This window comes from Notothenia rossii (assembly GCF_949606895.1).
Source record: "Notothenia rossii genome assembly, chromosome: 4".
Taxonomy (NCBI): Eukaryota; Metazoa; Chordata; class Actinopteri; order Perciformes; family Nototheniidae; genus Notothenia; species Notothenia rossii.
Window position 1 is genome coordinate 50,018,495 of NC_136902.1, and position 21,499 is coordinate 50,039,993.

General features: G+C 42.1%; 3 protein-coding genes across 5 annotated transcripts in view; 1 reads left to right on the plus strand and 2 right to left on the minus strand.

Annotated features, from left to right (window-relative positions):
* LOC307035371 (uncharacterized protein) overlaps positions 1-634 on the minus strand; it is a 33,973-nt gene extending 33,339 nt beyond the window's left edge. The window contains exon 1 of the mRNA XM_079674583.1: positions 569-634. Coding sequence (XP_079530709.1) covers positions 569-578 — 10 coding nt within the window. The 5' untranslated portion in view covers positions 579-634. The remainder of the gene's footprint in view (positions 1-568) is intronic.
* The window catches only part of rcc2 (regulator of chromosome condensation 2), a 28,109-nt gene extending 18,585 nt beyond the window's left edge, over positions 1-9,524 (plus strand). For both annotated transcript variants that reach the window (XM_079674581.1, XM_079674580.1), the window contains exons 8-13: positions 593-759; positions 5,031-5,211; positions 5,402-5,507; positions 6,237-6,309; positions 6,415-6,492; positions 8,578-9,524. In XM_079674581.1, coding sequence (XP_079530707.1) covers positions 593-759; positions 5,031-5,211; positions 5,402-5,507; positions 6,237-6,309; positions 6,415-6,492; positions 8,578-8,682 — 710 coding nt within the window. In that variant the 3' untranslated portion in view covers positions 8,683-9,524. The remainder of the gene's footprint in view (positions 1-592; positions 760-5,030; positions 5,212-5,401; positions 5,508-6,236; positions 6,310-6,414; positions 6,493-8,577) is intronic.
* An 842-nt stretch (positions 9,525-10,366) lies between these two features.
* LOC307035372 (large ribosomal subunit protein eL22) lies at positions 10,367-20,062 on the minus strand. 2 transcript variants are annotated; one of them, XM_079674585.1, is made up of 4 exons: positions 20,015-20,062; positions 19,094-19,201; positions 18,742-18,866; positions 10,367-10,566 (listed from the first exon to the last, which is right to left on the minus strand). In XM_079674585.1, the coding sequence occupies exons 1-4, from the start codon at positions 20,024-20,026 to the stop codon at positions 10,422-10,424; spliced, it is 390 nt and encodes a 129-aa protein (XP_079530711.1). In that variant the 5' UTR covers positions 20,027-20,062; the 3' UTR covers positions 10,367-10,421. The 2 variants fall into 2 exon arrangements, with proteins under 2 accessions (XP_079530711.1, XP_079530710.1); XM_079674584.1 differs by having other exon boundaries at positions 19,094-19,204; positions 20,015-20,058.
* Between the last annotated feature and the right edge of the window lie 1,437 nt (positions 20,063-21,499).

The following is a 21,499-nucleotide window of genomic DNA, read 5'->3' on the forward strand; positions in this document are numbered from 1 at the left end:
GTCCGTCCTTTGGGGGTCTTGGAGGGGCCACAGAGAGGAGATTTCCCCGGTCTCTGTCCTGGATGAGTGAAATAAACAGAGTCTCCATGTCAGGGACACATGCTGGAGGTCTCTCTCCCGAGAGTGGACGTCCATTGCCTGTAAATTGGTCTAACATTAGGTCTGTCACTTTGGCTAACCGCACCACTGTCTGTCGTCTCCCGCAAGTGGACATCCATTGTCACTTTGGCTAACCGCACCACTGTCTGTCGTCTCCCGCAAGTGGACATCCATTGCCCCTAAATAGGGATATACTCACCTTTTGCTGTTATTCTGATCAAAAGTTTTGTTCAATGGCATTAAAACGAGAAACGCGGCTGGCTACGATCCACTAGTGCAAAATGCGAATTATTGTCATTTTCCCCCTCGTCATAAAATTGTTTTTCAGCAGTGTATGAGGTAACTAAAAACCTTTACCGGTAGCCCACCGCCAGCCACAGACTAGTTTAGTTTCACACATTGTGGTTTTATTCATATATTATAATATACATTATTATAATAATATTATGTCTTGAAATATTAGTCTAACCTCGAGTCATCCTCTCTCTTGCAGGTCACAACAGTGATGGAAAGTTCATCGCTCGTGCCCAGCGCATCGAGTTCGACTGTGAGCTCATCGCCCGCCGTGTCGCCATCTTCATCGAGAAGTCCAAGGATGGCCAGGTCATGCCTGTGCCTAACGTGGTGATCCGAGACGTGGCCTGCGGGTCTAACCACACGGTGAGAAATACACTCATCACGATCCTAAGCACCAAATCATATTGTTCAGAAGACTTGATTACTTAACACAATAGTATGTACAGTGGGGCAAAAAAGTATTTAGTCAGCCACCAATTGTGCAAGTTCTCCCACTTAAAAAGATGAGAGGCCTGTAATTTTCATCTTAGGTAAACCTCAACTATGAGAGACAAAATGAGAAGAAAAAAATCCAGGAAATCAAATTGTCTGATTTTTTTATGAATTAATTGGTAAATTCCTCTGTAAAATAACTATTTGGTCACCTACAAACAAACAAGATTTCTGGCTCTCACAGACCTGTAACTTCTTCTTTAAGAGCCTCCTCTGTCCTCCACTTGTTAACTGTATTAATGGCACCTGTTTGAACTCGTTATCAGTATAAAAGACACCTGTCCACAACCTCAAACAGTCACACTCCAAACTCCACTATGGCCAAGACCAAAGAGCTGTCAAAGGACACCAGAAACAAAATTGTAGACCTGCACCAGGCTAGGAAGACTGAATCTGCAATAGGTAAGCAGCTTGGTGTGAAGAAATCAACTGTGGGAGCAATTATTAGAAAATGGAAGACATACAAGACCACTGATAATCTCCCTCGATCTGGGGCTCCATGCAAGATCTCGCCCCGTGGGGTCAAAATGATCACAAGAACGGTGAGCAAAAATCTCAGAACCACACAGGTAGACCTAGTCAATGACCTGCAGAGAGCTGTGACCAAAGTAACAAAGGCTAGCATCAATAACACACTACGCCGCCAGGGACTCAAATCCTGCAGTGCCAGACGTGTCCCCCTGCTTAAGCCAGTACATGTCCAGGCCCGTCTGAAGTTTGCTAGAGAGCATTTAGATCAGTGGTCGCCAACCAGTCGATCGAGAGTGTGGTGCGGGTAGATCGCGGACCGTTAAAAAAAAAAGTAACAAAAGAAAGAAAAATAATAATGTTCGAAAAATACGTTTTTAGATGTAAACCTATCATCCACCACCCCGTTAGCAGGTGCCACTTTATTGACGTATATTTGGGACACCTCAATCAGTGCATGACATTAAGGATTTTGGGAGATGGCCCTGTGGGCCATCTAAGATAATTTACAGATGGCCCTGAGCCCAATAGAGATTGCCCTGAAAAATGCGCGCGGAAGAAATGACGCACGAAGGGTCTGGGGGGCCTCCCCCTAGAACATTTAGATTTTTGCAGGTCTTAGATGCTGTCTGGTGCATTCTCTAGACTGAATTATAAGATGAACCACCACAATATTACAATTTCAATTGTATTCTTAATTTCACTTGTTTGTGTTTGCTCGCTTGCATGCCCTGCATAGCTATAATAAATACTTAAGTTGTTTGTCAAGACACTTTCCATCTGATGAAGGCAAATGCCTTCCCAGATGTAAAAAAGTAGAAAACATTACATGCAGCTATAACAGCCAAAACAAACATTATTTACGCTATTATGGCCCCTGTTAAAAATGTTTGTAATGTTATCGACTGTAAGTTGGTCGAAGGAATGCCTCCTCATCCAGAAGCTGACCGAGCAGACCCGAGCAGCCGAGTGCATCCGCGAAGCACACACAATGGCGACGTCAGAGTTCCCGTTAGCAAGCAAATCTAAATCTCTTCGGTCAAAATAATTTCCCTTTAGTGCAATACCGCTTCAGTTGCGCCACTTATGTGACAGACAAGAATAGTATGTGACAGACAAGAGCAGTCCATTCTAATGTGTAACACTTAATGTGGAGAAAGAGATGTGCTGTGTGGGTTGATTGTGCGTTGATCTGTTGGTAATGCCTCGGGGTTCCGGTGGGCATGTAAACAAATGCATAATGCTGCGCTATACTTTGTGGCCTCACCAGGTTGCATAGCGACACTTATTGTTTAGGTCACGGTGTCTTTTAATAAGCAGGTAGTCATATCATTAGCTACAACTAGCTGGATCTGATCGATATGGACATAAACGCGAGTGAAGTCTAATCTGACGGGGGAGAGAGAGATCAGCTGCTGCTGACGAGTCGACACGCAGCTCTGCATGATCACATGCAGCGGTTAGCGGACAAAACACACACTTCAGGTTAGAATATCACACGTAGCTATTTTAATCACCTCTCAAACTACCTAAACTAGTTATAGATATGTTTAGTTTTACTGTCGGGTCACTCATTACTGGATTCGCGAGCTGCATGATACTGGTATAATAGATTGCCCGATCGGGCAACCAGCAGGTGAGGCTTCATGGCCCGAGCTAAATACTAGATGGCCCCGGGCCATCGGGCAGCCCTTAATGTCGAGCCCTGCCTCAATAATATAATACATTAACCGTGCTTTACGTGAACCTCATCATGACACAAGAGACAACGGCAGGACTGTAATTTCCCGTATTCAGTGAACGCAACAGAGGCAAGACACCAGACCAATCAGAGAGTTGCATGGAAATACACGTGTGCTTGGGTCATTCAAGCTCGGCTGTGTGTGTGTGTGGCAATAGCGCATTTAGTGTGGGAGAGAGAGAGGGAGAGAGAGGGACCGGTGCTAGCGGGGACCTTGATGTTAGTATCTGGTTAGCTAGCTGCACTAACGGACATAAGGAGCTGTTTCCACAACAAGCTGGAGGAGAGTCCTCTCCTGTCAGACTGAGGGGCTCAGGTGAGCTAAAGGACTCTTGAGTGTTTAGAACGGTTTTGTCACAAAGATTATTTCCGCGGCACACCTTCATATGATCATTATAGTTATACAAACAATAAGAGAATAAATAAAAAACAGGTATGAAATAGCCTACTATATGGCAGTAAAACAAGAATACAGTTTAAAAGGGGAGTGATTTGTAAAATATCCATAAAGAAAAAGAAAATCTGTTTACAGTTCTGTTTCATATGGGTGCTGAGAGAGGTATCCATAGATCTCTTCATGTTGCTCTCAAAGTGCACCAGATTGATGCTTTCAACTTCAATATTTTAAAAAAAATCTTCCGGAGGACCATCCCCCCGGACCCCCCTAGAGGAGGTGAGGATCCCCCTAGAGGAGGTGAGGTCCTCCCCCCAATAGCAATTTACCCCTGCCTATATGCCGTGAGCTGATTATGGAGCCTTTATTGTAACAGTAATTCAGATACAATTAGCCTATATAAAAGGCCTCAAATTGGAAGCATTGTCTGGGCCGTCTTTTTCACTCAATTCTGCAATAGGTAGATCTCGCCTTTCACCTAGGCCGAGGTCGGTGATCTTGGGCTTAAAAAGGTTGGTGACCACTGATTTAGATGATCCAGAAGAGGATAGGGAGAATGTCAGATGAAACCAAAATAGAACTTTTTGGTAAAAACTCAACTAGACGTGTTTGGAGGAGAAAGAATGCTGAGTTGCATCCAAAGAACACCTTACCTACTGTGAAACATGGGGGTGGAAACATCATGCTTTGGGGCTGTTTTCCTGCAAAGGGAGCAGGACGACTGATCCGTGTAAAGGAAAGAATGAATGGGGCCATGTATCGTGAGATTTTGACTGACAACCTCCTTCCATCAGCAAGGGCATTGAAGATGAAACGTGGATGGGTCTTTCAGCATGACAATGATCCCAAACACACCGCCCGGGCAACGAAGGAGTGGCTTCGTAAGAAGCATTTCAAGGTTCTGGAGTGGCCTAGCCAGTCTCCAGATCTCAACCCCATAGAAAATCTTTGGAGGGAGTTGAAATTCCGTGTTGCCCAGCAACAGCCCCAAAACATAACTGCTCTAGAGGAGATCTGCATGGAGGAATGGGCCAAAATACCAGCTACAGTGTGTGAAAACCTTGTGAAGACTGACAGAAAACGTTTGACCTCTGTCATTGCCAACAAAGGGTATATAACAAAGTATTGAGATGAACTTTTGTTATTGACCAAATACTTATTTTCCACCATCATTTGCAAATCAATTCTTTAAAAATCAGACAATGTGATTTTCTGGATTTGATTTTTTTTTTCTCATTCTGTCTCTCATAGTTGAGGTATACCTAGGATGAAAATGATAGGCCTCTCATCTTTTTAAGTGGGAGAACTTGCACAATTGGTGGCTGACTAAATACTTTTTGCCCCACTGTATGTTCTATTATGTAATTATATCCGTTTCTCTATTTTGAGCCCCCCTTTGTTTGTTTTTTTGTGCAGAGTTTTTTTCTATTGCAAGGTTGTAAGGACAGTTTACAATCTTTACAGCTCCCTGAGACAAATTTGTGTTTTGCTTTCTCTATAAAATGTTAATGGGATGATTGATCGTGTGTTGTTTTGCAGCTGGTGCTGGACTCTCAGAAGCGAGTGTTCAGCTGGGGGTTCGGCGGTTATGGCCGGCTGGGGCACACAGAGCAGAAGGACGAGATGGTGCCCCGGCTCGTCAAACTGTTTGACTTCCCTGGACGCGGCGCCGCTCAGATCTGTAGCGGATACCAGTGCTCCTTCGCTGTCAGTGAGATGGGTAGGCAGATCATCAGACACAGTCTCTCCGATGGGCTCAGTGACGTTGGGGTCTAACCTTAAAATCATCACATTTGAAAATGACTTCACTTTGGCAAAGGCTTTTTATACTAAATATCAAGTCAGCTCTATAATAAATGCTGTTTGGTGCTGCTATACTTGAGATGTCTGATCTGGTTTTTATTTTGCAGGGGGGCTGTTTTTCTGGGGGGTGACAAACACTTCCAGAGAGTCCACCATGTACCCTAAAGCTGTGCAGGATCTGTGTGGCTGGAAGATCCGCAGCCTGTCCTGTGGGTGAGTCCGGACCCTTCCATCTGTTCCACTCTGCCTCAGGAGCTTTCATTTTATTGTCTGGACCTAAAAGAACATCCACCGAGCTTCACATCTGTCACCTTCAAGGGAATGTTGAGTGCTAATATTCTCCTGATGATAATATTATTAGATTTATGGATACTTTATTGATCCCAAATTGGGAATGTCCTTTGTTACATTAGCAGTGTGTTTAGGTATTGCAATTTAAAAGGAGGAAAATATAGTATAAACATTATAAAAAAATAAAAATAAAAACATCTACATTAGAAAAGACACATCACAAATAAAAAAAATATATATTCTGGATAAGTTAAAATGTTCCATAAAATACCAAATACTGCAGCAACAGAAATATAGACTTATACTACGTGTGTGTGTGTGTGTGTGTGTGTGTGTGTGTGTGTGTGTGTGTGTGTGTGTGTGTGTGTGTGTGTGTGTGATCAGCATTATTTATCAGGTTTTCTCCAGAATATGCAATGTTTTTTATTCCCCCAACAAGGCGTGTTGTGAAGCGGTTTTATTTGCTTTTACCTGTATAGTTTTTCTATGCAATTATTCACACACAGGATATTATATCAATTAGAGATGTAATGGGCAAGGGAACGCTTTCGTATTAAAGTGTAGGTACCCTCAAAGTAATCACTTGCTCTACATAATAATAATTTTGACCTCCCTTTGTAGAGTTTGACTGAGTGTGTTTGTGTTTCCCAGGAAGAGCAGCATCATTATTGCTGCAGATGAGAGTACGATCAGCTGGGGCCCCTCGCCCACATTTGGAGAGCTGGTAAGACCTGAGGCCTCATCCACGGCTGGACACACTGTTCATTATAACTTATTTACAGATAATACTGGCCGTGGTGCTGATTTTATTTTAAAATGTTTCCTTCAGGGATATGGAGACAACAAACCCAAGTCCTCCACCACCGCTCAGGAGGTGAAGACCTTGGATGGGGTCTACATTGAGCAGGTACCTGGACTTGTCAGCTCCTATTGGGGGAAAACTACAAACAATCAAACAGATCACTTAGAAAATGTCCAAACGGAGTACTCCCAGATAGAAAGGACCTTATCCTCAACATTAAGGGTTCCAAATAAAAACGTTCCTCTAAACCAGGGGTTCCCAAAGTGGGGGTCGCGAGATGATTACAAAATAAAAATTGATAGATTTTTTTAAAAATTATTATTAATAATAACGTTTGCATAGACATTTTTTTCTTTGACAATCCACTAGCGCAGTGTTTCTCAAACTTTTTCTCAAACACCCCCCCCCCTATTCTATTTTTTATTCGTCAAAGCTATTTTTGATGTCCCTTGAAGCTACATTCTGCATAATGTCCAGCAGGGGGCAGTGTACTAGTGGTAAAAACACAACCAGATGTATAGAAGCCTGTTAGAAAATTACCTTACTTTAGGCATGGGCGGTATCATTTTTTTCATACCGTCATACCTTGCTGACATCATACCGTGGTATACGGTATATGACGGTATCAGTCCCAATTTAAGGGGTAATTTCCCCCCCAAACATTTTTTTTACTCACTATATCAACAGCCCCACCAAAAATATTTTCCACCAGCCGCCACTGACGGTATGACTTGGGTCGACTTGAGTGAGGTGGCGTTCGGCGGCAAATAGATGTTTCGAACGGTATATTATATGTTCGGTGTAAAATGCAGCCCGAGCGGGTAGACGCTCGCAAAGTGCCGCGACGTGCGCGCAAGTGCAAAACAAGGGCTGCATACATGACACATTGTGCAAATGGCACATTTTGAGATCGGATACAGGACGCCTTTGTAGATGTCCGACGTTGTTTCCATAGTGAGCTAAGTTAACAATATATCATCATACATAAACATTTTCCGGGAGTAAATACTTGACTTATTGAATAAAGTTTGCTATATTCACTAACTAGTTTGGCAATATTATTCAGTGCATGTGTTAAAAACCTTATTTCCATTTGATTCATTGGATTACTCGCGTGAATGTTTAGCACGTAAATGCTTTCGTTTTTAAAACTGTCCGACCTCGACTACAAAACCATCAACCAGTTGCATTGGATTAAAAAATGTCAACACTCACTCACCCCGTCTTAAACATTCCCAAAGAAGTGCCTCCGTCTCTCGTTGTGCTGGATGAAGTCACTGGCGACGAGTAAACCCAAAATAGTCCCAAACAGGCGCAGAGGCATTTTTCTTTTTTACTAGTTGTCCGAGTTCGGGGCCGGCAAATGCTGCCGCTATCTCGCTCAGCTCAGCTCTGTGCTGAGCTCTGAGAGCGGGAAAGACGGACTGCCCTCCCCTGCCCTCTGCTGGCGCGTGCTGTGCATTACAACCAATGTCGTCCCTGTCAAAACTCCGTGTCAGTGTAATAGAATGAAACGCATCTGTGATTTGGCGCACAGTCTGTGACGTCACGGTATTGAAAATCATACCGACGGTATTTCGAAATACCCTGGTATACCGTAATACCGCCCAAGCCTACCTTATTTGGAACTAGATTTATTACCTCGGTAAACATTTTTCGGAAGAAGAATTCATGATGTTCATTTAGTACAAGTTGTGTTTCAGTGGTGTAAAATAGTGCATTTACTCAAGTACAATGTTGACGGACTTGTACTTTACTTGAGCACTTAAATGTGTTGCTACTTTGTTCTGAGGTAAATTATGTACTTCTACTCCACTACATGTATTTAATACCTTTAATTACTGCACAGATGTGGATGAATGATGTGAAATATAATCAAGTGTTAAATCAGACTTTAGTTCCACCTGGAGTAAATCCACAAGCTACCCTGCAGAATACAAAGTCATTCAAACTAGCTGCACCTTTACCAGCTTTGAGAACACTTTCATGATCAATTATTATAAAACATATCATATATATTATTCTGAAATGGACCAATCTGCACAATGACCACTTTTACTTTTGGTACTTTCAGAATTTAGATGTCACATCTACTTTTGCTTGAGTAACATTTTGAATGCACTCTGTGCTCTGGTACTTTTATTTAAGTACAAGATCTGAGTAGTTTTTCCACCCGTGTTGTGTTTGCAGGTGATGATGGGCTACTGTCACTCTCTGGTGATTGCCAGGCAGGATACAGAGCAGGAACAGGAGAGACTGAAAAAGCTGCCTGAGTACAACCCCCGAACAATCTGATTGGACCTCCATCAGCAACACCTCATCCCCCAGAGTATGGCCCGCCTGTTTGTCTCTGCTGGTGTACAAGTGGGACGGATGAGTTTGGGGGGGGAAAGGATACCCACACATCTCAACTACCAGCAAACTGCCTGCACCAATTCGGACACTGCATTGAGAGAACACGGGCTGGAGACTGATAGATTCCCTGGATAGTCCACCAGCTCCACCTCGAGTCTACCTGCAGAAGTTGGCTCAAAGCACTTCACACCTTTGAGTCTTGCTCGCCAAAAACCCTTCTCCATTTTGTCAAACAGCCAAACGTTCATGTCTTGTTCTGTTGTTTTCTTTGTTGCAGTATATAAAGTTGTCACATTTACAGGTGCTACACCGCAGGACTCTCAGTCTTTTCCCACTGAGGGCTTTTCAAAGACCAATTTCCATTCCTGTGCCTTTTTCTACGCGTTTGTTCAGGATATGGAAGTGTTGTTTGTGTTGTTCAGCGGATCAGTGTACGAGCGGTGTGCTGCTGCCACACATTACAATCAGGATTTGGAGCACTCCATTAGATGGTTACATTCCTTTTGTTATGGTCAGTGTTTGCATCAAGAATGCACCTGTCAGTCTTTCCAAGACCTCTGTCTGCCAGATCTGTCTTTGCTCAATTAACTATTCCAGAAGCAGGACAGGATCTTTCTCATTCACATGTTCATGTCTTGAGGTGTTCTGGAAACTAAGGCATGTCTTTGTTTTAAAAACAGCAGAGGTGTTTTCCTCATACCTGTAATAAATACTTTTTTTATGGTGAAATGGGTTACTTTGTTTTTTAATTTGAATGGTGAATAAAGATTAATGTGAATGGATTTGTCTACATATCTGTACTTGGTCTTAAACATCCTATGCCACCAGTCATTAGTTGCAAAATTCAGGGGATTTTCAAAGATGGAAATTTAAGGGAATAAACTGGGAATTTTCTAAATTGAAGGTTGGTTCTTCATAGGGAACTTAAATATAGTTGGGGAAAGTATATTTTCGCATAATCTTGACTAAAACAAACATGCTATTCAAGTACACTTGAATATCCATGCCATTCCTCAATCACATGCACACTGCTTACGGCATGGCTATTGAGACCACACCCTCGACAGCAGGGATGGGCAACATCATTTATGTACTGGCCACCAGGGGGCCACATCCACAAATTAGTAGTGGCGGCTCAAGTTGCTTACTTTCATTACAGCAACGGTCTGCTAACATACTCAACATTGTGGTTTACCCCTGAATTCAGTGAAAAGATATTCTTTCTCCCACTTTTCTTGGAAAACACGATTTTCTTCATACCGCTCATGCTGACATACAGAGGGCAGTGCTCATGCTACCCGCTCTATCGAAATCAGTTGGAAGTTGCAATGGCTCATTTCAAAATGACAATTCGATTACCTTTGCAACCCTAGGTCTGACAGTCCCACTGGAGAATTATATATTTATCAGTTTCTAGCACAGAAGTTGGTTTCCCCAAATGGTCACTTTTTATCACTGCTTTACAGATCACCAATACAATTCTAGCTGACCTAACTCACTGAGTAGTGTGCAGTTTATGCGACAAGGGACTAGTAAAGTTCATCCAGTTAAATCTTAAGATTACTAACATGCGTGCCAGGTTTTTTTAAACTTTCCTGTGAGGAAAAACATTTCAAGACACGCCTTCTGTACTGTAAACAACATTTATTTAAATGTACAAAAACTGATTAATTGTATATTTAATCTTCATCTTCCTCCTCCTCTTCATCCTGGTTGATCTGGAAGTAGCGCAGCTCGTAGCTCTCCTTGGTGTTAGCCACAACACGCAGCCAGTCGCGAAGATTGTTCTTCTTCAGGTACTTCTTGGTCAAATACTTTAGGTATCTGCAGAACAGTCATTGTGTTACATTCACTTTGATAACACGTAGGACACATTACTTGTATTAATCTTTCAAAAATAGGTACACAGACAAGTGTAGCATCATTTTTCCTACTCAATTTCATATATACTTTAATTTCTGAGGATTGATAATGTTTCTCACTAAATATTTGTATTTTTGGTTATTGATAATAGACAGTGTTCCTCATTTCAAACAGTTCAACGTGATCTTAAAGCAGTAGTTTAACCTCTGGGGAGGGAGGGGGGGGGCAGGATCTCCAACAAGCCGTTTAGGACAGAGTGTATACAGAGATACTGTATGAGAAACCAATGTGAGTTTGGAACATTGAACAATGTAAATCTATTCTAGTAGACCTCAACAATGGAATTATGATCAGTAGAAATGGCCATGACATGAGACCTTTAAGACAAGAATCATAGAAGCTTTCAGTCATACCAAATCTAAACAACTCCATGGACATCCAAGCATGAAGAATCCATTTAGATATTAGGCAAAAATAACACATTTATAGTGCATTGTATTAGCATAAAGCATGCCTGTAAAGGGATATTTAGATATAGTAACAGGGCAGGCAACCCATGTTAGCCTGTGGAAGACAGATTTGGGGCTGTCGTATGCAGTGAACTAACTATGGACACCCTTGATAATGCAAAGTGAAGGACAAATCCATGTTAGATAAAATCCTTTTCCTGTAAAATGTTCTATGGTCCTGGAAGATTCTTATATTGTTGGACTAATGTGTTGAGCCTAAAATGAATAGATCAGCAGGATTCACAGCAGGCCATTCTCATACTCTCCTTTGTAAGAGCTTCTTGACTCAGAAGGATGTAACTTACAGTTTAAAGCTTTGATTGCAGTTATTAATTAAACACCTGACCATTGAACATGTTGGGCCAGATTTCTACCGACCAATGTGTCCAAACTTTACTATATCCTGGTTCTGTTCTTCCGCATGGAGCCCTTATCGGTCAGTTCCTTACAACTCATTCCCTGATGTTCAAATGAAAGAATGAACTAAATATTAAAGAGCATTCATTAAGAGGCAACTCAACAAAATAGCTTACAGTATCTTGCATGCAACTCTGATTCATTGAGCTAGATGGCGTAAACATGACATATTTTTGTAGGCAGATCGTAGGCAGAATAATTCTAATAACACGTCAGACAATGGTGGGAAGCCAGTTTTGTTGGCCTATTTTTCCTTTTAAAGAGACTTACACAAGCGGAATCTTTTTTTTTTTTTAAAAAGAGAACATTTTGCTAATAGTTTTGCTTCTGCTAGGCGCAGCAAGAAGCTCACAGCTGCAATAAAGGGTTAGCAGAAGGCTAACAACATGTTCTCTCCTCTCCAAAAGTTTAACTTATAAGCCAGATTTCTATCTACATCTCCCATAGTTCAGCCTCCTGCGTGACCAGTTCAACGCTAGGGTTAGCAGATGGATAACATGTTCTCTCCATCTTTTAAAAAATGTGCCAATATTGTAGCTCCCTGGAGCCTTCAATAAAGGTTTCTGGAACCCAACAACACGTGCAACTTTAGCCTACTTTTCTGATGAACCAGCATCAAATGTGTGCTCCACATTTAAGAGTAGATGTAAGACTTTCCTTTTTGATAAAGCTTATAGTTTGGGCTGGCTCAGGCGTACCTTGAACCAGCCCCTCGTTGTTATGCTGCTACAGGCTTTATATGCAATCATGTCCCAAACACGCGCGTTACTAACTCAGCCTCTGGAGTTTGTGTGTCTCTCAGCTGGCAGCTTGCTGGTATCGAAAGTTACGTCTGGATCAGAAGTCGTTGATGTGGTCCTGATTGAAGGCCATGACACTGATTTTTTTGTATTTTCGATCTTTCCGATCCAGACGAGAGATCTCTCTCCCCCGTCTGTGTGCGAGGGGGCGGGGCAGTTAACACACACGCAGCTGCTACATGCAGCAACACACAGAGGAGATGGCGGAGAGAACGCGCTCCGAGGTGTGGTTAAACTTTACCCGTCTTGATGCTCGTTGCCTAAAGTGCAATAAGAGTTTAGCATGTAAGGGCGGTAACACGAGCAATTTGTCTAAACATTTAGCAAAAGTGCACCACATTCAGACGGAGAAATGCACCGGGTTCGACTGTCTTTGTGGTAGCTCTGTAGCCCCATCCACGAGTAACGTTTCCACGTCAGGTGTTATGTATGCTAGCAGCGACACACGGAGTTAACTCAATTATACAAACATGGGTTAATGATTAGAGGTAACTGAGTTGTTTATTTTGTTAAAGTTTCAGCCATTCTGTTCACAGTTCTGTCATCAGATTATTTAATACGATTTGTTAAAACATTGTTTCTTTTGATGTGATTTTTTTAATTTTTTTTTTATAAAAAGCAATGTTAGTTTTGTTCACAATTTGTTTAGTTAGTTTACCTTATTTTTTTCTCCAAAAGTACCGTTAAAAGACCGGATCGATAAGCGCAGGGCTCGACATTATAAATGGCCCGCTGGCCCGGAAGCACTATTGAGATACCCCGGGCCAGCATAACGTACTTTCCACTTGCCCGCTCGGGCCACTAAAAATATTGTTTAAACATTTTTTTTCCTGTGGTTTGGTATTTTGACTAGCAATTTTGTTAAATTGTTTCGTTTATTAACGCTACACCATAGCGTTTCGTGAGTCGCTTGTCGTTGTTGGGGGAAAAGCAAACAGCTGTTTGCTGCGGAGCGCAGCGCGAGCAGGCTCCCGTGAGCACGCTCCTTCACTACAGTATTGCGCCACCTAACCATTCGCCAAAATGTTTATAATACCAGCGGTAACCGGCAAAGCGCCAGGCAAAAAACTATCTTCAAATAAAAGAGAGTCACCGGAGGAGTTAAAGGAGAGTGACAGGGAGCATGAGAAGAAGAGGGAGAGAACGTTTCAGCCAGCTTGATCGATGGAGTTGGCTTCCAGTGGTGCAGTGAGTGACGCGTCCTAAAACCCTTTTATAATCTAATCTATCGATTAGATTTATGATTCGAAAATTATAAAAGCAGGGTAGACATGTGGAGATTATCCGGCTGAACAAAACGTGCATTTATCAAACAGGTTTGTTTTCCACAGACCTTATTTCCAGCTATTTTCCAAAACCCTATGGAGACATCCCATTGCTTTTTTGACGAGGGAACCAGCGGCTTACTTCCTGGTTTTATGACGCGTCACTGTACCTCTCAATATGATGTCAATATAAACAAGGTCTGCTGTCGGCTCTTTACATCAATGCCGACCTATGCTGACAAGTAAGTGAAGAGTAGAAAATATAAAAAGGTATTGGCTTTAGGGAAATGTCCCAGCACTTTAGGATAATGAAGGTTGTAATCTAATCTACTACATAGCCATTACATTTCTAACTCCTAATGACAGGAAGGAAGAAAGCGCATTATACAAATAATAATACTCATAATAATAGCAGACATTTTTAACAATGACCACAATATTATTATTTTAATAAACCAAATATGAAAAATTGAGGAAAATGAGGAAGAACTGATGATTCAAATGTTGTAGTACAAGTAGTAATGTAGTTAGTGCATAAATTACTATTGCAACAAATGTTTTAATTTTCTTCATTATTAGTCGATTTCTTTTGGACGAATGCTCCGGGCCAGTGGTTACAATGGTGGGGCCAGTAATAATACAATTCCACCGGCCCGGAGGGCCAGTGGCATTTTACCCTTAATGTCTACCCCTGAAGCGGTATCGATAAAAGCAGTAGTACCGTTAAAACCTTAACGATACCCATCCCTACACTGGACCTTCCTTTACGAAAGGAAATGAGGAAATGCTGTCTCCCACAATGCCTTGTGGCCGCAACATCTACCGTGACAACATTCGGCCGTTCACGGAAACAACAGATTACAAACGAGAAATGCAAGTCATGAAAGTTACGGTGCTTATTAAGCATTTAAAAACGTATACCGTAACTTGTCAAAGGGCTTTGTTATGAACGTCCAACACCATAATAATCAAAAGGCGAAATTTGAACTTTTTTACTGAAATGATCAAATAAAGTCAGCGTTTCACAGAGCTTACTGAGCTGTGTAGGTTTTCTGAAAATGTTTATGTTTGAATGGTGATATACAGTGGGGCAAAAAAGTATTTAGTCAGCCGCCAATTGTGCAAGTTTTTCCACTTAAAAAGATGAGAGGCCTGTAATGTTCATCCTAGGTATACCTCAACTATGAGAGACAAAATGAGAAGAAAAAAAATCACATTGTCTGATTTTTAAAGAATTTATTTGCAAATGATGGTGGAAAATAAGTATTTGGTCAAAAACAAAAGTTCATCTCAATACTTTGTTATATACCCTTTTTTGGCAATGACAGAGGTCAAACTTTTTCTGTAAGTCTTCACAAGCTTTTCACACACTGTTGCTGGTATCTTGGCCCATTCCTCCATGCAGATCTCCTCTAGAGCAGTGATGTTTTGGGGCTGTTGCTGGGCAACACGGACTTTCAACTCCCTCCAAAGATTTTCTATGGGGTTGAGATCTGGAGACTGGCTAGGCCACTCCAGGACCTTGAAATGCTTCTTACGAAGCCACTCCTTCGTTGCCCGGGCGGTGTGTTTGGGATCATTGTCATGCTGAAAGACCCAGCCACGTTTCATCTTCAATGCCCTTGCTGATGGAAGGAGGTTGTCAGTCAAAATCTCACGATACATGGCCCCATTCATTCTTTCCTTTACACGGATCAGTCGTCCTGGTCCCTTTGCAGGAAAACAGCCCCAAAGCATGATGTTTCCACCCCCATGTTTCACAGTAGGTATGGTGTTCTTTGGATGCAACTCAGCATTCTTTCTCCTCCAAACACGTCTAGTTGACTTTTTACCAAAAAGTTCTATTTTGGTTTCATCTGACCATATGACATTCTCCCAATCCTCTTCTGGATCATCTAAATGCTCTCTAGCAAACTTCAGACGGGAATGGACATGTACTGGCTTAAGCAGGGGGACACGTCTGGCCCTGCAGGATTTGAGTCCCTGGCGGCGTAGTGTGTTACTGATGGTAGCCTTTGTTACTTTGGTCCCAGCTCTCTGCAGGTCATTGACTAGGCCCCCCCGTGTGGTTCTGGGATTTTTGCTCACCGTTCTTGTGATCATTTTGACCCCACGGGGCGAGATCTTGCGTGGAGCCCCAGATCGAGGGAGATTATCAATAGTCTTGTATGTCTTCCATTTTCTAATAATTGCTCCCACAGTTGATTTCTTCACACCAAGCTGCTTACCTATTGCAGATTCAGTCTTCCTAGCCTGGTGCAGGTCTACAATTTTGTTTCTGGTGTCCTTTGACAGCTCTTTGGTCTTGGCCATAGTGGAGTTTGGAGTGTGACTGTTTTAGGTTGTGGACAGGTGTCTTTTATACTGATAACGAGTTCAAACAGGTGCCATTAATACAGTTAACAAGTGGAGGACAGAGAAGGCTCTTAAAGAAGAAGTTACAGGTCTGTGAGAGCCAGAAATCTTGTTTGTTTGTAGGTGACCAAATACTTATTTTACCGAGTAATTTACCAATTAATTCATTAAAGATCCGACAATTTGATTTCCTGGATTCTTTCCCCCCATTCTGTCTCTCATAGTTGAAGTGTACCTAGGATGAAAATTACAGGCCTCTCATCTTTTTAAGTGGGAGAACTTGCACAATTGGTGGCTGACTAAATACTTTTTTGCCCCACTGTACATAGTGGTAGGCTAAGGCCTAACAAGTTTATAATAAATACAATTTCATTTATTAAAAAATATTTTCCTACAATCATACTTATAGGGATTCATGTGGATTCATAGGGGGAGAGTGACAACAATAAGTTTCGCTTTACTTTTTTATTTAAGTTCAGATCTTGGTAATAAAGACTGTATTTTTCACTGTCCACGTTCATAAAGCCGGCATAAAACCCATTACAGGGTATATGCAGGAATCCTGAAGTCAAATGTAATACCTTTTAAGACCTTTTTTAAGACCCTTTCCATACATTTTAAGACCTCATCGCAACTTTGAGTTCTAACCGGTTACATTGGCGACACACTTTACCTCACATTTACTATATTGATTGTAAGATAGCAAAACTAAACAGAGTGCAGAAAGACTACTGAAGCCTCCTTTCCACATGAACTTCAACCTCTCTGTGAAGGTCAGGTTTAATGCAGTATGCTGCTTTTTTGCTTCTGTAGACTCTGTGCTCTTTCATTCCAGTAAAACTCCTCAGAAAAAATTAGAAACCAGTATTTGACCAATAAACAAAACAATTGACAAAACTTTGAACTATGAAATATGTTAAACTTTGGTGAGCTTCAGCGGGGTAATGCCATATAGGAGCTCCCTCTCAAATACCCAGGGGTTAAATTGGGCAGGGGCTGTCCGGGGCTAAGCCCTGGCACATAGGACGATGCTCTGACGTCATCACCCTCACACATTTTTCATATCTTTACAAAAAAGGATATATATGTTAAGACTTTTCTCGTTCTTAATATAGACTATATTTAGGGTCGATATGTTTTGACTTTAATTTAAAATAGCAGATCTCTGTGACCGGATAAAGTTTGGCTTAGACCCCGGCCCCACGAGGACGCATACGGTAAAACGCATACGCAAGCGCAAAAAAGGCTTCCGTTCACACGCATTCGATTCATTAACGTGCCCGTTCACACTAGAAATGCTGGAAACGATGTAGTACATATGCCAGGCCTGGAAGTGGCGCTGCTGCCGCCCGAAATACACCAAAAGCAGCGAAGAAGACCCCGGAGCATGGTTGCCATGGTTGCCCTTCTGTTTATTCTCCGCGGTGGACGGCGTGTTCTCCTGCTGTATATCTCTCCGGTAGTCCACAGCAGATGAAAAACACCCACCTCACCGCCTCTTCCAAGGAACGAGGGGACCGTGCGGCAGAGTATCCGTAAAAAAAATATTCCGCCGGTCAACATGTCCGTTAAAGTTTAAATCTTCCATACAAAATTAGAAAGGTGCCGGTCAGAGGTCTTCTTTGTTATTTATTGAGCTTTAAAACAAATTGATAACGACTCTGTTCTCTGTATAATAATATAATAATATTTAATAAACGGTGACTGCCTCTCTTTTCCTCCCCCTCTTCTGACAGCCCAGCAGCAGCAGGAGACGCGGGGAGAGGGAGGCGGGCTATTTCATCGTTATCAGAAAATGATCATATAGGGCTTACACAAGGAGCCGTTGGACCCCCAGAGCGTTGCGTATGCCGGTCTAGCCACCTTGGGACCCGTTACCGTCGTCGTTTAGTTCCCCCCCCCCCCGCCCATAGAGCGGAGCAAGGCAACGAAACTTAAAATAATAAGCAGCATTTTACGGCGCGCTATGCATGGGGCCGCCTTGGGGGGTTTCCCGACATGTCGTTTCAGTAAATTAAAGGGTGTTTCATGTTGTCGTTGCTGTGGACCTTCTTAATACCTTGGAAAATGCCGTTTAATACTTTTTAATAGCCTTAATTTTCGCTAAATTGATTTATCAACTTTTAATACTTTTTAAGACCCCGCGGACACCCTGCCATTATAATGCACGGTGAAAAGTCTTTATGTGCTCTTATGATGATTTGGCTCGGCTCTCTTAAAGCGCCGGCTGTTTCGGCTCCCAAACGACTCTTCATGTTACCACAGTTTACCACGGAGCCTCAGTTTCGCCGCTGCGAGGCTCCGGTGCTCACCGCTCATCGCGTCCAAATCGCGCACGTTCCGCCAATGTCGGGGAAACGATCTTCAATACTCCGAAAATAATCCCACCAGACCCCTTTGCCCCTCCAACAGATGAATGTCCTTGTCCTTTTTCCTTATCGTCATTTCAAGCGATAAAAACTCTCGATCTTCTCTCGAATTATTAATATTTTTGGACGTCCTCGGCTCGAGTTCAGGGCGTCCAGAGCTGAATAAGGGCGTCAAATGACGGCAAGACGCCCCCCCTGGCGGAAACGCTGACTGACATGCTTATGTTGTAGGACAAAATGTGTTCTCTCCAGCTTGATTCAACCACAGGTCTTATTTCCATACTATTATTTAATTCCCTTCAGTGGTGAAATGCTGACTCATTTCCAGGATTTAAGGACTAATCCCTGCACCACTCATTAGTTCAGTTTATAAAATGTCCACAAAGCAGTACACCATATAGGTAACAGAGTGCCTGATTACCTTTTGGAGAAGGGAACCTCAGAGGAGACTGTGATCTTGCTCTTGCTCCTCTCGATGGAGACCACACCGTTACCCAGATTACCGGCTTTCCCATTCACTTTGATACGCTCCTGAAGAAACTGCTCCTGTGAACAACACGTTAGAGAAAACCTCACATCACTGAGCGGCTGTACACTATTCTGAGATTTCAATGCTTCATCAGCAATGTTTTGGCAAATATCACATTTTAAGACTTTCATATTAAAGTGTAATTTCTTCCTGTCTGGGGCGAGTCAGCAGACATCTTATTAGGGTATAAAGACTGCTACACATCACAGCTGCACATTGAGAACATCTAAAGAGGGTGTCTTACAAAGTTGGCTGCGTCCATGATACCATCTTCCACAGGGTGGGTGCAGTCCAGGGTGAACTTCAGGACCTGCTTTTTCTTCTTACCACCTTTGCCGGTGATCTGCTTTTTCTGCTTAATAAAACACAAAACACTCAACTTGACATGGCAGAATGTTTAGTCTAAATAACACAACTAAACTTTTCACAATGTATTTTTCTCTTCCTCATCACACAACCCTACTTATGTTTGGTAAGAGAACCCTACACAAGGGCACACATTCAAGTAAAACAAGTAGTTTGACGTTTCAAGGTATGGTGCATATCATATGATGCATGACTAGAGATCGTATGTTACCAACCATTCAAGCCCTTCATTTAAAAAGACTTTTAAAAACATAGAAAACACCACACAAGTGTTTTAATATGTTCAGCACCCGTAGGCACCCTGCAAATAAAGATGATGTTTATGACTTCTATTGCTGTGCCATGTAGGCCTGCTGTTGACTTCAACATATTTGTTAACATAATTACTTCTGATTATTACATTTCAAGACTTCCGCATGGTCACAACACCAGCTTTAGCGTTCAGGTGACCAAGCAACAACACAACTATTAACTCGCTAGCGGGAAATACAAGTCTCTTCTACAACTACACCATTTGTTCAAGTTGTTAAACTAAATATGTGTCACAGTGCTCCGGACGGCCACACTGACACAACAACGTGGTGAGCTAGTCCTTCCGAAGCTATGAAGCTAACGTTAGCTAACCCGCATATATAGGCCACCTATGTGCTAATAAAACACTTTAGAGCAACGCACAAAGCCTTTCTTCGGACCATGGGTGTTATACAAAAACTCCCATCTCGTCCCGACTGTTTAATCTGGCTTTCACAACCGAAATTACACAATTTGGGTGGATTAATTAACACGCGACTTTACTTACAATAGGCGCCATGGCGGAGAAGCTAGCAGAAAGGAAGGGCAGGTTGTGCGCATGCGTTAACTGTAGAAATCGAACGCCAAACTATCGATTGATCCGTGACTCTGAGATTGATTAAAAAACTCAACATGTAATAAATATGACAGTCATCCATCAATGAACCTGGGAACCAAACTGTTAAATGTGTATCCCAGACATTCCCCCTACTTACATGAGACTACGATGTTTTAATGTTTTTGCAAATCAATCAATACCTTATGTCAAACAAGCCTGTCCCACTGCAGAAAAAGGAGAAGCAGAAAAATAGTTTTTTGACTTTGCTAAAAACACTTTATTTACATATTCAACAATTGTACATATAATTCAAATAAAGTGCTTAATTGTGCAAATAATCGATTTACTTAAAATAATTAATAAAAAATGATCTAATTAAAACTTGTGCAAAGTGTCGTTCATCATTTAAAACAGAACATAAGTATTTGAAGCACCAACGCTGTTTAAAAGGGTCTAAATCCCCAATGTGTTTCTAAAACCTCTGCTCCTGGCTCTGATGTTACACAGCCAGAGTCTGGCTCTGATGTTACACAGCCAGATCGCTTTTGCCTCTTGCCCTTCTCTTATTTCCACTCAGGTTAAACTCAGTGTTTTCTGCCTAAATAAATTGCCCTTTTTGCTTCACCTGAGAGGAAGTTTAGGAGCTGCCACTTTTCCAATGATAAAAACGCTCTAGGTAAAAACTACACTACAAGACTGCGTGCCACACAGTGGAGGCCCTGTCCTTCAGTCCATTTTTATTTATGCTTTTCACAATGTTCATGTTAAGTATTTTTTGTCAGCTCTGTGTATTGTCATTTGAACGAGGTTTGTGACCTTGAGCAGGGGGCCGGTCAGCTCTCCGAGCCCTGGGCTCAGGTAGATCTCTGGGAAAGGGTCTACTGGGTCTGGATTGTCTTTTCTGTGGCCATAACATGTTAAAAGTATTTTCTCTCATGTGCAAAGGCTCTTGCTTCAGAGTTGAAGGATCCTCAAGGCCGGATTAACTATATGGGCACACTAGGCATGTGCCCAAGGGCCCTTGAGCAAGAGAGGGCCCTCAGTGACAAGAACATTTTTGTTTTTGGCACAACCTCACTCATCATACATTTTATTAGCGAAAAAAGAAAGAAAAAGAAAGAAAAGGAAGAGAGTGGCGGCTGCATTAAAGCATTTCGCAACAATAAATAGCTTCTTTTTTTTTTAAAGCTAAAAGTGACGAATTAGGCCAGCAACCACAAGGAACAATCACGTAGCCTGAGGATGTTGTTGAGCTAGCGAGCAATGTTAGGATTTTGATGACAACTTATCACAGACTTTGCAACGAAAAGGGCAAGGAAGAAATAATTCTAAAAGGTAAGATCCACACACACACACACACACACACACACACACACACACACACACACACACACACTTTACTTTTATAACTCTCAATGTTTGTGACAAATAGAA

What these genes read in the sequence shown, in the direction of transcription:
- LOC307035372 (XM_079674584.1), bottom strand. An exon ending in TCATGGACGCAGCCAACTTT is followed by an intron (nt 18,867 to 19,093) that starts GTAAGACACCCT and finishes TGTTGTTCACAG; the next exon opens with GAGCAGTTTCTTCAGGAGCG. An exon ending in GAGGTTCCCTTCTCCAAAAG is followed by an intron (nt 10,567 to 18,741) that starts GTAATCAGGCAC and finishes ACTGTTCTGCAG; the next exon opens with ATACCTAAAGTATTTGACCA.